The sequence below is a fragment of the Camelina sativa genome, chromosome 2 (assembly GCF_030686135.1).
Source record: "Camelina sativa cultivar CO46 ecotype springtype chromosome 2, ASM3068613v1".
Lineage (NCBI taxonomy): Eukaryota > Viridiplantae > Streptophyta > Magnoliopsida > Brassicales > Brassicaceae > Camelina > Camelina sativa.
Window position 1 is genome coordinate 30466280 of NC_141881.1, and position 16584 is coordinate 30482863.

At 35.8% G+C, this 16584-nt stretch overlaps 4 protein-coding genes across 13 annotated transcripts; 2 read left to right on the forward strand and 2 right to left on the reverse strand.

The window, feature by feature from the left end:
• Nucleotides 1-74: 74 nt before the first annotated feature.
• LOC104743067 (uncharacterized) lies at nucleotides 75-2656 on the forward strand. 5 transcript variants are annotated; one of them, XM_010464197.3, is made up of 10 exons: nucleotides 75-187; nucleotides 391-449; nucleotides 701-866; nucleotides 955-1238; nucleotides 1335-1412; nucleotides 1496-1621; nucleotides 1737-1802; nucleotides 1896-1964; nucleotides 2145-2204; nucleotides 2290-2656. In XM_010464197.3, the coding sequence occupies exons 2-10, from the start codon at nucleotides 402-404 to the stop codon at nucleotides 2446-2448; spliced, it is 1056 nt and encodes a 351-aa protein (XP_010462499.1). In that variant the 5' UTR covers nucleotides 75-187; nucleotides 391-401; the 3' UTR covers nucleotides 2449-2656. The 5 variants fall into 5 exon arrangements, with proteins under 5 accessions (XP_010462499.1, XP_087330716.1, XP_010462521.1 ...); XM_087474590.1 differs by having other exon boundaries at nucleotides 1749-1802; XM_010464219.3 differs by having other exon boundaries at nucleotides 827-866.
• A 174-nt stretch (nucleotides 2657-2830) lies between these two features.
• LOC104743108 (putative mitochondrial adenine nucleotide transporter BTL3) lies at nucleotides 2831-4899 on the forward strand. 3 transcript variants are annotated; one of them, XM_010464225.3, is made up of 4 exons: nucleotides 2831-3478; nucleotides 3649-3952; nucleotides 4043-4510; nucleotides 4592-4899. In XM_010464225.3, exons 1-4 carry the CDS (start codon nucleotides 3042-3044, stop codon nucleotides 4694-4696), a joined length of 1314 nt encoding a protein of 437 aa, XP_010462527.1. In that variant the 5' UTR covers nucleotides 2831-3041; the 3' UTR covers nucleotides 4697-4899. The 3 variants fall into 3 exon arrangements, with proteins under 3 accessions (XP_010462527.1, XP_087330704.1, XP_087330701.1); XM_087474578.1 differs by having other exon boundaries at nucleotides 2847-3478; nucleotides 3611-3952; XM_087474575.1 differs by lacking the exon at nucleotides 4592-4899 and having other exon boundaries at nucleotides 2863-3478; nucleotides 4043-4516.
• Nucleotides 4900-8051: 3152 nt separating this feature from the next.
• Nucleotides 8052-11122, reverse strand: LOC104743116 (cyclin-dependent kinase C-2). Of its 4 annotated transcripts, XM_019238681.2 has the most exons (11): nucleotides 10695-11122; nucleotides 10374-10455; nucleotides 10199-10289; nucleotides 10064-10093; nucleotides 9837-9946; nucleotides 9672-9744; nucleotides 9545-9588; nucleotides 9300-9439; nucleotides 9147-9204; nucleotides 8964-9034; nucleotides 8052-8838 (listed from the first exon to the last, which is right to left on the reverse strand). In XM_019238681.2, the coding sequence occupies exons 1-11, from the start codon at nucleotides 10805-10807 to the stop codon at nucleotides 8307-8309; spliced, it is 1344 nt and encodes a 447-aa protein (XP_019094226.2). In that variant the 5' UTR covers nucleotides 10808-11122; the 3' UTR covers nucleotides 8052-8306. The 4 variants fall into 4 exon arrangements, with proteins under 4 accessions (XP_019094226.2, XP_087330688.1, XP_019094228.2 ...); XM_087474562.1 differs by lacking the exon at nucleotides 9545-9588 and having other exon boundaries at nucleotides 10695-10936; XM_019238683.2 differs by lacking the exons at nucleotides 9545-9588; nucleotides 9672-9744 and having other exon boundaries at nucleotides 10695-10949.
• LOC104743126 (protein ACTIVITY OF BC1 COMPLEX KINASE 8, chloroplastic) lies at nucleotides 11122-16103 on the reverse strand. The gene is made up of 20 exons (XM_010464243.2): nucleotides 15263-16103; nucleotides 15048-15183; nucleotides 14809-14975; nucleotides 14592-14712; nucleotides 14402-14502; nucleotides 14171-14269; nucleotides 13921-14031; nucleotides 13756-13835; nucleotides 13580-13649; nucleotides 13408-13481; nucleotides 13196-13265; nucleotides 12989-13077; nucleotides 12619-12830; nucleotides 12463-12523; nucleotides 12335-12389; nucleotides 12150-12248; nucleotides 11969-12058; nucleotides 11760-11819; nucleotides 11545-11672; nucleotides 11122-11464 (listed from the first exon to the last, which is right to left on the reverse strand). Exons 1-19 carry the CDS (start codon nucleotides 15737-15739, stop codon nucleotides 11556-11558), a joined length of 2289 nt encoding a protein of 762 aa, XP_010462545.2. The 5' UTR covers nucleotides 15740-16103; the 3' UTR covers nucleotides 11122-11464; nucleotides 11545-11555.
• Between the last annotated feature and the right edge of the window lie 481 nt (nucleotides 16104-16584).

Sequence of the window (16584 nt, forward strand, 5' to 3'; positions counted from 1 at the left end):
ATTATGTTTAAGAAACACTCGATACTTAATTTTTAATCAACACAACTCGTGTGAGACAAATTGGATGACGTGTCAACCAACAATAAAAAAAAGAAAGGCACAAAAACAAAGTCACACACTTTTTAGAGTCTTTCAGCAAAAACCCAAACCTGAGAAAATTTTTTTTTGGCTCTGCGGCTCAAACAATGTTAGTGATACAGTATATACTCCTGATACAGACTCACTCGGTTCTTGCTTTAATCTGTTGAAATTTCTGAAATCGAACACACAGTTTTTTTTGTTTTTATGGATTACAACGTCGTTTACTCGAACCTTTGTAATGGGGTTTTAAGGGTTTAAGCAACCCAACTGGATTCGTGATTTTTTGCTTGCTTTCTTTCTTTCTTGCAGATTTGAGCTTAATGGGTTTCAGATCGGTTTATCAATCCCTCACGGAACTATTCCCACATGTAAGAAAGCTCTGATCTTTTGTGGGTTTTAATATGAGGACACTATGTTTTGTTTCTTATAGAATCGATTTCTCAGTAAGTGTTAGTATAGTATTATATTAGATCCAAGCAGCGAAGAAGAACAAGGAAGCGTCTATATTTATTATTCTCAATTAATGTTACTATATACTTTGCAATGATTGATTAAACTATGTCTCACGTGCCTTTACATTTTTCATTTTGTGTAATAATAATAATAATACATTACACAGATTGATCCAAAGATTTTAAGAGTTGTTGCAATTGAGCACCAACATGATGTTGATGAAACTGCCTCTGTTGTTATTTCTGATACGTGTTCTTTCTCTTCCCCTAATTCCACTCAACCCCTCAACAAGAACAAGTCCAAGGTTTCTGATGACTTTCCTTACTTTAAAGGTATGTTTTTGTTTTAGCTTCTGTACGTATTTTGGTCTAAGCTTGAGGTTGCTTGTTTTAAGAAAATTGGGTTGTTTTGAAAATGCAGCTGAACCTGATATGCAAACTGAAGATGGGAGTTTGTCTTTGTCTCAATGGCTTCAACCATCTAAGCTTCCACATAGTTACCTTGCATTGCTCAACGAAGAAGTAACGCCTGATGTGAAACCTCCTCCGGATTTCATCATGGAGAAAGTGGTTCTGCCAAATCGTGGCGAAGCAACTGGCGTAGGAGGAGGAATCCGAAACATGTATTCTTTTGACAACGTTGGTGGTTCTTCTTTGGTGAAACCTTCTATTCGTGTTCAAAGCCGGACCAACAATGAACTCTCTGTAAGCTTCTCAACACATCTCTCTACTTGTCTTTTTTTTTATATCCTTTTAGCACATCTGAGAGTTGTATAAGCTACTTGCATCTTTTTATGTCAGGGAAGTAGCAGTAAGGTTCCTGTGGTTAGACGTTCCTCTCGAAAGTCCGTGCAGCCATGGTCCCCAGACTACTCTGAGGTCAAGTTTCATCACATTTTTAAAGTAATGTCTGATCTGAAAAGTTTCTGTTTTGAGGAGCTAACTTCTGTTTACTGTATCAGAAGCTGAGAAGTTGGAAAAAACGGAACAACAACAACCGTGACTTCCCACACTTGTTTGGCAAAGACAGAGATGTACCCTCAAAGCAATCCAAAAGAAACAATTCCGAATGTTATACCAATGAGCGTGTAAGTTCCACTTATGATGATCAATTTTATCAAAGTTTTACATATGATGATCATGCTTTGTGATTTCATCTGTTGTTTCATGTTATTATAAACCATTGATTCTACTCTTGGTCAGGATCGCAAGCAGCGAATTAACGATAACATCAAGAAATTAGGGGAATTGCTCCCACAGAAAGTTGAGGTAATATTGTTAGAATTATAGATTTCCTCCACCAGAGCTAGTCAGTCACATATAACTCATGAGAGTGTGAAGTTGATGTTTGTGATCTTGTAGGATGATCACCCTGAATTGACACTGAATGCCATTATTGATCATGTTAAGCTTCTGCAGCTACAGATGAAGGTATTGTCTTGCTTCTCTTATCTTTTCTTCTTTATCAACTTGTTTATATAGAGCAAATAGATGAAGGTATATGGTTTAGAAGGATGTAAGTCAAATGCAAACCAATAACTCTGAATCAAAATCCAACTAAAAACCGAACCAAAAAATCTCAATCTAAAGCTTACAGTTTACTTTGTACAGGAGTTAAGTCGAAGCAGGCTGGGAGGAGAACCAGTATGTCATCCTATGACATTCATCGAGGTAATACAATTATGCATCTGAAGCAAACATAAATGGCATAGTATGTGTTTTGTATTTTTAGAGAGAATTATGTTGTTTGTGATAGGGATACGGTCACTACATTCATCACGAGCAGACGATGACAAAATCTCTGGAGGAAGTAATGGAAGATCTACTAACAAATGACTTCGAAGCTGCAGCAAACTTGTTGGAGAGCAAAGGCCTTTACTTAATGCCTTTGTCCACTGCCCAAGGCTCCTACTGACTCCTCACACAAATGCCTCTTCTCCATCTGCAAATCCCACACACATGGAATAGAGTTTAAGACCACTCTTCTGTTTAGTATAAACAACTAGGCCATGAAATCTTTTTTTGTCTAATGAGAGAGAGATGAGACAATCTCTTATCTTGTTTATGAGATATTACAAACCAATTTCAGTGGATCAAAAAAGTCTTAAACATTCCAAGATTAATTACTTTGTTCCGTTAAACATTCCACTATCTCTTTCATCAACCCAAATAGATAAAACTTATGCATTAATGAGAAAACAGAGAGATACAAAACCAAAATCGTATGATGATGATGATGACGTGTCAACCAAAATGGCATCGTCAGCAGAAAAAGGCACCAAGTCACACTTTCACCTAAAAATATATTCTCTGTTTAGTGAAAGAGAGAGAGAGAGAGAGAGATGAAAAGCTTAAAGCTTTATTAAACAGAGCAAAGTACTAGTCACTATAAACTATCTCTCGCTTCTTCTTCTTTTAGATCCCACCAACTATATTGGTTCTTTGGGTCTTGCTGAAAGTTTCTGATTTGCTCAATTCGTCGAGTTCGCCGTTCGAAATCCCAGTGAAATGCGTGGCCTTGATCGATGGTTAGCTGAAGCTGTCAGATCAGATTCATTAGATCACAACAATGGTCAAATCCTCGGCGGAGGATTGTTTCTCGACGAATCTGTTCCTTCCTCGTCTGTCTCCTTTGTCTCCTCTAAGGATTGTTCAGTCAATTCGTGTCGATTTATCCGAAAGTCGAGTTTTTTGAAGTTTAGGAGACGAAACGGAACCAGGGAACCTCCTCTGTTTTGTTCTGTTAGTTTATCGATTAATGGTGAGGAAGAAGAAGGTGAAGGGTACAATAATGGCCGAAACGGTTATAAATCGGAGAAAGACTCTGTTTTGATCGGTGGTGAACAAAAGGCGACGGAGAAACTTAGGGTTAAGGGAAATGGAACTGGAGCTCTCAACACAACCAAGCATTTGTGGGCTGGAGCTTTTGCAGCTATGGTTTCAAGGTCTCTCCTTCTTCTTTACTCTTTCTATGAAGTTCCTATTGTTTGGTAGTCTAAAGTTGTAGCCTTTAAGTGTTTGGGGGTTCTTTAGTGAGAATGCTTATAGAGGTTTTGTATTGATTTGGTTTGTTGTAGTTTTGGTGGCTCATTGGGTTTTGGTTTGAGTTGAGCAGAACTTGTATTGCACCTCTTGAGCGGATGAAGCTAGAATACATTGTTCGTGGGGAGCAAGGGAATCTTCTTCAACTCATTCAGAGGATTGCAACAACTGAAGGGATCAGAGGATTTTGGAAAGGGAATTTGGTTAATATTCTTAGAACTGCTCCTTTTAAGTCCATCAATTTCTACGCATATGATACGTATAGAGGTCAGCTTCTGAAGTTGTCTGGGAACGAAGAAACTACAAATTTTGAAAGGTTTGTTGCTGGTGCGGCTGCTGGAGTAACAGCTAGCTTGCTTTGTCTACCACTTGATACCGTAAGTGAAATTAGAAGAAAAACTTTCTTGAGCTTCTTTTTATACCATTCTCTTGAGGTTCTTTAGCTTTGCTTTGGTGTCGAATTGCAGATAAGAACGGTTATGGTGGCACCCGGTGGAGAGGCATTAGGTGGTGTAGTTGGTGCATTCCGTCACATGATTCAGACGGAAGGTTTCTTTTCCCTATACAAAGGTCTTGTACCTTCACTTGTTAGTATGGCTCCATCAGGAGCTGTGTTCTACGGTGTCTATGATATTTTAAAATCAGCTTACCTTCATACACCGGAAGGTAAGAAACGGCTTGAACACATGAAACAAGAAGGTGAAGAACTTAACGCTTTCGATCAACTCGAGCTTGGTCCCATGAGAACTTTGTTATATGGAGCAATCGCAGGGGCTTGCTCAGAAGCAGCAACTTATCCGTTTGAAGTTGTGAGAAGGCGTTTACAAATGCAGTCACATGCCAAAAAGTTAAGTGCGGTGGCTACTTGTGTGAAGATAATTGAACAAGGAGGTGTTCCTGCTCTATATGCTGGCTTGATTCCCAGCTTATTGCAGGTATGATTCCTTAACTCTAAAGTCATAAGTTAATCTCTTTAAGTCTGTCTTACAGATTTGTTAATCCTCTCATAATTGCAGGTTTTGCCTTCCGCTGCCATCAGTTACTTTGTTTACGAGTTCATGAAAGTTGTCCTGAAAGTTGAATCAGCACAAGGCAATAAGCAAAGTTGTCCTGAAAGTTGAATCAGCACAAGGCAATAAGCAATGAGAAAGGACACGATTACTGGGCTTGTTGAAGAAGTTGCTTCAGAGTTTTTTCGTTTTTTTGGTTTACACTGATCCTTGGAGGGTTTTTTTTCCCTTTTTTACAAAAACAGATAGGTGGTGAAACGTTTTTTTGCAAGAAATAATAACTAATATGGTTTGATGTGTTCTCTGATATAAAAGCTTGCTCGTACAAAACATACAACAATCGCTGTCTATTTTTCATCAACGTAACAGAATGTTTGGAAGAATGCCATAAAGACGGGAAAACAAATGAAAATAGATTCTGTTTCTCAAAGGATCAGTCTTCATAAGTAGAATCACAACTGCCTTTAAGACATCAAGCCAAGACCGCACCATATGAGACTCTTTGAGTTCTCTTTTACTGTTGCCATCCATATTGTTGGTTTCTCGCACCACCCATAGGGTTCTGACCTCTTCCAGATCCACTAGATCCACCGTACTGACCACCACCTTGTGGGTAGTTAGGCGGTCCAACACTATAGCCACCTGGTCTAGGACCAGCGCCATATGGTGCACCTCGACCTTGTGGAGGATACGATACGTAACCTCCACGGCTCTGATTATTATATCCACCAGTCTGGTTTCCTTTAGGAGGGTACCTGTTTGGCCAGACCTGCAGTAATCACAATTAGTTGATTACATATTTTTTTAGTACTATTTAAAAAGGGATTGTCTCAATAGACATAACCAATAATGTCTATTGAAATGTCTATTGAGATTTGTCAATGTGATGGGTATCTGACAATAATGTCTATTGATTTTATAGCGGGTAATTCTTATAAATAGTACCCTCTCTATATTACAAATGTTTTAGAATTTTCACCAAGATTGAAAATAATAAATGATGTATTATTGTTAATTAATTTTGTTTTCTACTCCTTTTAGTTGTGCTTTTTCTAACACTTTTCATTCAGTTACATGCATACATTGATTTATGTATTGTAAAAGTAAAAACAACTAGATTTTAAACCGTGGTATACCGCGAGATTATGCTTTTTTAAAATATATTTTATATAACTTGCTATAAAAACATTATGTTGGATCAAATATATGTTTTAATAATTTTTACAATAATATTGAGATATTTGTAATTTTATTTGCTTTATCTATTTAAAAATTATTATTATTATTTAGAATTTAATTAATCAAAATTCTTTTATTTTGGAATTTAATCAATCAAAATTAGTTGTTGTGAAAGTAAACATCTGTTAATATCTATAATACTTTGTGGTTCGTATAAAATTATTTAAATTTTATTCACCAATTTGAAATTAGTTAGTTTTGTACAAAACCTCTTAGTTATTAAAAAAATATTAGTTTTGTATATGAGTATGATGGAGCGGGTTAGTGTTGGTTTTTAACTCCTTTCATATAATCACAAGTTTTAAGATATTTTGTTTGTGTTTTTAGACCAACCAGCAAAAATATATAAGTTTACTAATATTAACCTAATTCCCATCACATACTTGTGATTATTCTTAGTCTAGATTTGGACCCGTGGATAAATAAAATTTTCCATAAAATATTGTTATTTTAGTATTGTGCATATGTTAAATTGCTAAAATCGGTATTTACACAGATTTAGTTTTATTATCACAAAGTTAGTAATATTATTGATATTACTCATAGGACTAAATTTAATGTATTCACTATTTAAATTGTGCAACATGATATATATTTGTATTTGACATCATAACTCTTTAAATGACAAATCTTTTTTAGTCAAAAAATATATATCATTTTGTGGAGGTTAAAACAAAAAAATATGTATAGTATAATAAAATCATACATTGTTAGTTTATTTTTATATTTTTTTCTACCCATTTTGACATCAATTGCTCTATCCATTTTAACATAGAAAATGTAGAATGGAAAATCAGTTAGTATTTTGCAAATCTTTGGAAATAAATTTGCCAAACCAATTATGGAAAATCGAAATTGAATAAGGTAAGATATTATAGTTACTTTTTTCATTAAAACATTTTAAAACTTGTAATTAAAAAGGAAATAGAAATTGATGTTGTTTAGATATTTTAGGAAAACATGTATTTCCATACTTGATTTTTGCTAATTTCGATTTTTTTTTATTGTATTAAATGTCTTAATTACAATGACATAGGATGTAAATATTGCCCAACTCTAAACCTTCTTCTAAAAAATGCTGTGAAAATGTTAATATAGATAAATAGTTATTTGGTTTTGAAAATAAAAATGCATTAAATACACTAAAGAAAATCATCCTTTGTGATTAAAAAAAATAAATTCTAAAACATCATCTATTCTAATACAGAGGGAGTACTAAAAAAAAAATTGTTTCCAAATCTAGCATAATATCTCTAAAATTCCAAAATAACATTATATTTGAAATTAATTTTTCAAAATACTAAATCTTACCTCTCAAACTATATCCTAAATGTAAAATTAATAACCCAAATCTTTAAAATTTTAAGTTTTGTTAAATAATGCTATTTTTGAAAATTTGTGAAGTATGTGTTAATTTTGTCAATAAAACGTGTTTTAGTGCTATTTTTGTGTAGTTTGAGTTTGATTGATGTGTGTTTGAATTTGTTGTACCAAGGCTGATATTTTTGTCTTTGTTGAATTGATTTGTTTTGTATAGAGGATCGTGACTCTTGCTCCACCCTTCTGCTACATTGCTGGAGTTGAGAAGGGATCTCTCCAGCTAGTGAACGGCATAAAATCACACAAAAAATTCTTCTCGAAGTTTTTTCCATTATCCTTGATAACGGAGGTTCCTTTACTGAAAAATGAGTTTGTTACCCAAGAACTCTTCTCCGTACGTGGAAGCTAGTACTTTTTTTTGTTATACATTCCACTAGATAATTGGTTTTGAAATGTATAATCATAATAGTTACTAAAAACTAAGGTATCGTTCATTTGTCTTTAAGGGAGCTATCTAGAATTTTTGATGAATCTGATAAAAACTAATGCGATGTTTTCAACTTCATTACTCAATAACTTTTGCATAAAAGTGAAAGACGAATATGCATGGAGGATACAAAAAAGTTTTAATTTTTCTCGGTATTGTTACAACTTTTCATCCCCTCCAGAAAACCAAATCTTTGTATCCAACAATTTTCACATTTTTGCCAACAAACAAAAATAGTCTTTTCGCGATATTGAAAACAAAAATATATACAATAAATTAGAAATTGTCTTTGAAGTTGTTATTAGGATCAACTCATGTGGAAAAAACAACACTAATTATCTGGAAAGTTACAATAAGTTAGAAATTGACTTTAAATTTGACAAAGACTAGTTATGTGAAATTTTAAAATAAAGTCCTAAGTTTTTTTGTAAGAAATATGGTTTATTGTGTTCTCTGATATATAAAAGCTTGCTCGAACAAAATGATCTAAACATACAACAATCACTGTCTATTTTTCATCAACGTAACATAATGTTTGGAAGAATGCCATAAAGACGGGAAAACAAATGAAAATAGATTCTGTTTCTCAAAGGATCAGTCTTCATAAGTAGAATCACAACTGCCTTTTAGACATCAAGCCAAGACCGCACCATATGAGACTCTTTGAGTTCTCTTTTACTGTTGCCATCCATATTGTTGGTTTCTCGCACCACCCATAGGGTTCTGACCTCTTCCAGATCCACTAGATCCACCGTACTGACCACCACCTTGTGGGTAGTTAGGCGGTCCAACACCATAGCCACCTGGTCTAGGACCGGCGCCATATGGTGCACCTCGACCTTGTGGAGGATACGATCCGCTGCTGTAACCTCCACGGCTCTGATTATTATAACCACCAGTCTGGTTTCCGCTAGGAGGGTACCTGTTTGGACCAGGTGCTCCACCACGGGGCTTTCCATAGTAATGGCCAGGTCCACCAGCAGGTAATTGGGGTGGTGGTACGTTGTTGTTCATAGGGTGGTTTGGTCCAGCAGGCCAATGTGGAGCGGCATGAGACTGACCAACACCGTGTTGCTGTGGAGGTAAACGAGAATGTTGCTGCTGTGGATGCTGTAGTTTCTGCTTCTTGGCTGCTTCCTCGTTATGTCGCATCTGTTGCCGCTTTTTCTTTGTCTGGAACTCATGTGATGATTCATATGTTGGTAGACTGTTGACATAAGACAATTTTAGTTTGAGCTGAATCAGTCACTACTTATCTCTTGATCGTTAATAGCTGATGTAAGATGAACCAAATGGGGTCTCATAACAAGAAAGTTTAGAGAATTTGATTACCTCTTTGGATCACACGGAAGCGGATCGGTCCAAAAGTACTCAGCATCAAGAGCATCCTTTGCGGATATTCTCTGTACGAACAGACAGATTAAAGGACTTATATGTCTAGACCAAGGCTCTTGATTTCGGCAATTTGCTAATATTTCAAGACAATAGTTCTCTGTATTAAAAACTCTTTGGTACCTGGGATGGGTCAAGCACCAACATTTTCTCAAGTAGTTCAAGGGCATGGCGATCAAAGCTATAGCAGAAGAGGAAAGGACCAAATGAGATGTCTCCTGGATTAAAGTAACTGTTGTCTAAAAGTATCGCAACTACTTAGTAGTTTACACTTACTGTCTATAGAGCTCTCTTACGCGTCTCTTTAAGGGCCTAGGTGATTTCATCTGGTTATACCAAGGCATCTTGGAAACTCCAGGCCAATTGTTTTCATCAGGTGATCCACAAAGTTCATAAATCTTAGTCAATTGTTCATTCTGGAAAAACAAACATTCAAGTAAAATGGTAAGTGGAAACATTATTAAAGAACACTGTACTAATACACATCGCTAATAATCAAAAGATGAAATACTGATTTGAACCGCTAGCTTTAAATTTCCCTCATTGTCAATAAGTAGATTTGAACCTGCACCGAGATATTATAGGTAAGCTATCTAATAAAGACAGGAGAATCAAACAGTTCAACAATGAATTTTTTGGAATAGTCACCTTTTATATCACGGTGAAGCACTTGATTCACATGACAATAGTGAAGCCCGGTGAGCAGTTGCTTCATGTAACACTTTTTTTTACATATGTTCAAATGTCAGACAAAGTCGGAACAATAAGGTTTTTGCAAAGGCTACTACAACAAAGTATCTAGCCATGCAATACCTTTATCTGAGGGACAGTAAATCTCAGTCCAGGACGATCAGCAAGTCCAGTCAAGTCATGATCCATGTACTCAAAGACCATGTAGATTCCACCCTTGTATTTGTTATTATCTAAAAATTATAAGAAAAGCAACAAGGCTTTAGGCGAGTGTAAAGAGTTTTCTATATCATAGCCGTATCTAAGATCTACAGAACAAAAATTTAGAACTTGAGATAAGTTTCACTAACCTGGTTGCCCTTGATCATCCCTATCTCGACCTTTTAAAGACAAAAACAATCACAAAACTCTACATATCAAACTTCACGCATCGTTTAACAGAACTTATAAAGCAATTACAAGATAAGATAAGGGTGGCTTATTACCTGGAGAAGTCACAATCTCTTTCAAATGGATGACATTTTCATGATGTAGCTTCTTTAGAATTTTTATCTCCCGGATAGCTGTTATCGGAAACTTCATTCAAAAGGGAAATATAAGTCATGGTGGACTCACAAAGTTTGCAACTTCTCTAAGCTAAATAGTCACATGTAGACTTACCCCTTCTCTTTCATTGTCCATACGGATCTTTTTCAGAGCCACGATTTCACCAGTTTTGATTTCTTTAGCCATGTAAACTTGACTGCAAAACCAAAGCCAAATATATAAATCTTAACCTCAATTCACTCAATCAACAAAATCAAGCTTATAGAGATAGAGGCAAGGTTAACAATACAATACAGGTATCAACACGTACCTATATGGAATTATACAAACCAAATCGCATAAAAATTAGATCTTGAGCACGAAACCAAATCAATTCGGATAAAGGAACAAAGACCCAGAAAAAGAAAAGGAGACAAAGAATCGAGAGAAGCATACCCGTAAGTTCCTTCACCAATCTGTTCTAGCTTCTCGAAGCAATCGACACTACGAGATCCCCAAATCGGAGGAGGCTCTTCAAGATTCAACTGCCCAAAAGCCGCAGCCGCCATTATTCGTTCGTTACTTCCTTCTCCTATAGAAATCTCAAAACTATCTCGACGAATTTACTCAGACAATTTAAGCTTCGCTCTTGTTGGCCTTTGTCCTCTCCGGCTACTTTAAGGTTTTAGCCCCTTTACGTGTGTCGGCTTCGCGGAAGAAAAATACAAAAAAACCTAAGCTTCTTTATTATCCGGTATAAATCTTTGGTTTAAACCGGTTCTTGCTGTGAACTCAAATCAAACCGGGTATAATTGATTTCTATTTAGTAAACTTGATTAATTTGAAATAGTAGTGTAACAATTATTACTGAAACAGAGAGATATGATGAAAGTCAAAGCAGTCTATATTTTTACGAAAAAAGTTCCTAATTTCTAAATTCTCTATATACATTACATGTGGTTCAAGAAAACCACTTTGTTGATAAATAAATAGCAGAGTCTCTCCTCTCCAAAAATTTTATAATCAAACTTTTCAGAAGAAAGAGATGAGAGACTGGTCCTTGACTAGTTTGACCATCTCTTCTTGTCTCTTAAGCTTCCATAAGAGTTTTTATTTCCAGACTTGAGATATTGTTACCACTCCTGTGAAAAGCTTATAGGATAAATCTTTTGCTTCTACGCACAAAAGGGTTGGTTTATGGAGATTTGAAGAAGTTTTTACTTCATCTGTACAAATTAAGCCAAAAGAAAGGTTGAGAATTTGAGTCTCATAATGTAACAATAAGATATAGGATATCGTAACATACCAAGAAAGTTTTTAAGCTGTTCCAGTGATCAGTTTTTCACGTTGATCGAACTTCTTAACCTTAATGATTCCGATTAGAACTTGGAGGCTGAAGAAAGCACATACTGTATATGCTAGAGTAGCAGGTGTCTGAGAACACAAAGAAACAAGAACATTTGTGAGGTTTATATGTGAAAAAATGAGCAAGAATATTGAATTTGATGAGTGACAACTTACTTTTAAAGAATTCAGATACAAAATTGTTGCGAGATTGACTAAACTTCCTGCAGCAACAGCCTGTAGGGAAACACGTTGGGTTAAAGAAACCAACTTTGATAGGCTTCACATATGATTCATATCCTCAAATATGTTTTGGAAGAACAGATTGACGAGTTTTCATGTACAAGATGTTAAACAATAGAGAGAAGGGGAAGCTCTCTACTTACACTTCCTACTGTTTTTTGAACAGCTGCAACACGTTGAAATGCTCTCTCAGACTCTAGAGCTCGGACCCTAAGCTTCAAATCACCTTGCTCCTGTGGAAGCATAGAGGTATAAAAATAAACTCATTAGATCACGAAAAGAAACTCATGTAGGTTGGGAGTTTGTGGTGGGTTTGTATCTTACAAGTCGTTCGATGACTACAGCTAGCTTTTCAACTCTATCAGCTTGTCTAAATAGATTGTAGAATGCTTGTGATTGCCTGTCCCATCTCTTCCTCAGGTCCTACAAAAGTTAATTTGATTGCATATGAATATAAAGCTATATGCGATAAGATCATATATGGAGTAAAGATTAGACTTGCTTATTACCTTCACTACAACTTCTACACCAGCTTCCCGGAACCGTAGCAATTCCAAAGCATAGCTGGTGAAAAAAAGGTATTTGAGTACTCTTCTGAATAATAAGAAGATATAAAATATAGTGTGTGCAGACTCACGGTTTTGCAATCTCCGTTATATCAAATCGGGGGTCAAGACCTTTGCCAATGCCATCCAATACTGCAGAGAGAAAGTAACCATTAGTATACTTTTATGAGATTTAACTAAAAAACATGGAAGGAATGGTCGAAACAAATTCAAATGAGATTACAAACCTGAAAAGGCTCTAACAACAAATGTGAATGTGGCAGGGAACCGGAAAGGTTGATCAGCTGCAATGGCTAATAAATCTTCTCCAATTGCAGCTAACCGTTGCTTCTTTTTCTCTTGCTTTTCTTCTTTGCTTAGTGGCTTCTTGAACCCTAGCTCTTCTGCTGCTGCTAATTCTTCTTTCTCCTTTCTTTGTGCAGCAAGCCGCTCTTCGAAACTGTAACACAATCAGCTAGTTGATATTATCAGAGGGATACTAACAGCATCTATTATGCACACACTCTCATACATGCTTTAGAGAAATCAGACAAGAAACAAGGATATAATAGAAAGCTCGATCATACAAAACAAGGGTACAAGGATCCAGTAAATCACCTGTTGAGAAAAAATAGTGCTGTTCTTCTAACTGCCGTCAAATCTCCAGTTGGTACAAGCACACCCATTTGAACCATAGCGTCAAGGACCTGCCACAAGATTGTTTATTTATTGATATACATATATTCACGTATGAGCTCAAGTCGTGCAAAGGAGCCATGGAGGTAGAAGATTAATAGTGAGAACACCTTAGAGACTTGACTATACCTTATCTGGGTCCTTTTCATAGACACCATAGAATGCCTCCAATAAACCTTCTCTAATATTTGGGCTAATACTGCAACAAACGATGAAAAAAGGGTTGTGCAGAACCATAAGTTTAACAAATATGATTAAGGAGATCACGTTTCTTCACCATATTGAAATGAAGCAGTTTTCACATAGTATACCATAACCCTGTTACAGCATAAATGTAGTACCTTCCCATCATTCCAAAGTCGTAAAATATCAGCCTCCCACCATTGACATCATCAACCGCAATATTCCCAGGGTGCTTCAGAATAAGCAAATTAGAATGTAGTCTTTTAGTATTGCTACACCAAATTAAAGATTACTGATACTAAGTGTTAAAAAAACACAATAGAGACTTACAGGGTCGGCGTGGAAGAATCCATGAGATAAGATTTGCTCCAGGTAAGATTCAACTGCATATCTCCCTAGCCTGCATTGTACCAAAGTTATAAATCAACACCAACGAGACTATTTTAGGCTTTGCAGAGAAATGGCAAATATTTAAGTCTAGGAATAAGGTGTAAGATAATACAAACCTTTTTCGATCAACACCTAACTGATCTAAGGCTTGTATCTTGTTAATCTTAATCCCAGGGACATACTCCATTGTCAGGACCTGCAAAGAACTGAATGTTAAATATTTCACTCGAGACTCTCAAGGGTTCATATATGGTGAAATAATGGTCATAGGTAATAATTACCTGAGGAGTAGTATATTCCCAGTAGATGGATGGAACTTTTACATACTCCAAGTCTTTGAAGTTATTAGCAAACAATTCCGAATTAGCTGCTTCTTTTGTGTAATCAATTTCCTGAAAATATATAGCACATTGTAATTGGGGAAAAGAAAGGAATATTTGATTGAGCTTCTGCTCAAAGATCAAATTAGCAACAAAAACAAACAAACTCATTCGTAAGAAGTGATGAAATGATTAAACCAGATCACCATACATCGTACAATACACTGGCACATTCATCATAGATTGCAACCCAATCTCTCTTTGCACCATCTGATTTTGGGTCCACCTTTTGGAGATACTCAGCAATCACCTATATAGAAACATAACAAAGTCAATAACTCAGCAGAACATCATAAAACAAAGAGCGGATAAGCAAATCAAGAGACAAGGACAGTTGCAACATGGGATAGCTCTATATTGACTGTGGTAGAGACGCACTAACCCTCAAATTTTTAAGGTCAATATCAAAGAGATCCTTTAGACCGGGCCTTTGTACTTTAAGGACAACCTCTTGACCCTTAAGTCTTGCACGGTGAACTTGGCCTGTACTCAGCAAAAGGTCAAAAACCATTATCATTAGTATTATCATTTTATTGCAATTTTTATGAGAAGTTTATCACAAAAGACGTTACCAAGACTAGCTGCAGCAATAGGTTCATAATCAAAACGGTCGAAAATGTCCTCAACAGATCCTCCAAGCTCCTCTTCAACAATTGATAAAGCAGTAGCAGAAGGGAAAGGAGGAACTTGATCCTACAAAGGATAACATTAAAACTTAAAATGTAACAAAGAAGATACCTCACAAAGCCACAAGTACCATTCAAACTGAACAAGAAGAAGAAACCAAACCTGAAGTTCTGACAATTGATCAACATACTCCTGAGGAAGAATATCAACTCTAGTAGAAAACTGTTGCCCAATTTTAATAAACGTAGGACCTAATCTCAATATGTTTTCTTTCAACCACTTAGCCAAAACCTTCCTTCTTAAAACCTTCTTCTCCTCAGTCATTCCCCCTATACACATCAGAATTTAGACAATTGAGAAAATGGTCAAAAACGTAAGCAAAACAAAAACAAAGTAACAACCTTTGTAAGAGAACTTCTGACTGCTTAACCAAGTCCTGAAAATAAACTGTACAACAAATCCCCAAATCTCCAATGTTCTTTGTACAGTTGAGTAAGTCTTGAACCTGTTCCATCGTCCACCAGGTGCAACAGACACCTGAAAACAAACAAAAAAATTAACAAAATTTAAACAAAAATTGAAAAAGAATACAACTTTAATGTTTTTATATACAGACCTCAACTTGTTTCTGTGGAGTATTCTTAAACCAAGCATCCTCTTGACCAATATCTTCAACTCTCTTCTTCCTCACATCCTCTTTTCTCTTCTTCGAAACTTCCTCCGTTTCCACCGTTACACTCCCGTTCACATACTTCACCAAACTACTACCGTTACCGTTTAAACGAGCGCTCCCGTTACTATCTCCGTTAACAGATTTCCTCGCTGAGCCGTTACCGTTTAAACGAGCACTCCCGTTATAATCTCCGTTGATCACTGCATTCTCACCACGACGACGATCTTCAACCGCGACGGTGGTATCGTCTTTTTTAGAAGCTCTGATCAATCTCGTACGAAGCTTAAGGTTTCTGTAACTTAACCTGTTTCTTGATAAGAAAATCCCAGGGAATGAAACACAGGAACGAGTGATTGTTGTAGATGATGATGAGTGTCTTGAGTTGAAATTGATGTTCGGTAAAAGTAGAGACGTCGCCATTGTTGGTAGATTTCGGAAGAGATCTCGAATCAAAAACCCTAATTTAACATTCCGTGGACGAAAAGAAGAGATTTTTGATGATGAAGAAGAAGAAGAAGAAGGAGACTTGTTGGCACTACGCAGTGAGAGGAGGAAGGATTCGAGGTTCAGAATGAAGCAGCAGAGACTGTGAAGAGAAAAAATAATAATTAAAAAGGGGTGGATATGAGAAAGACACGTGTCATGAGATGAGATGAGTCAAGAAGATGTTCTTGTGTTCTGATTGGTCGTGTTATGACACGTCATCGTGTTATTTATCGGAGCCACACGGTTTTTTTTTCTTTTTTCTTTTTTTTTACATTGTTATTTTTTTCCATTACCAAACGGATTTCAGTGATTTGGTTCGGTAATAGTAATACAGATACTGAACCGGTCCCATTCATTGAATAGTTGTGTGTAATAATAATTTATCCGCTGTGTCTAGGTAGAGAGATATCAAATCATCGCTAAGAACAGAGTAAACATATTACTCTCTCTCTCCCTCAAAAGATTGATGTTTGAGGAACTTCACACAATTTAAGAAATAATGATTATTAATTTTAAACACAATATTATTTTCCTATTAAAAAGTATTATATATTTATAAACTAATGATTATTGAATTTTCTTAATCATTATTTCTTGAAATTTACAAAAGTTTAAGATTAATTAATTAAAAATGGTAAAACATCAATTTTTGTGGGACAAAAAAAAATTACATAACATCAATTTTGGTGGAACAGAGGGAGTATTACCTATTTAATTGACATTAACAATACATTGTATTGAAGAATTCATTGAACTTTAATGTCGTTAAACCAGTATAA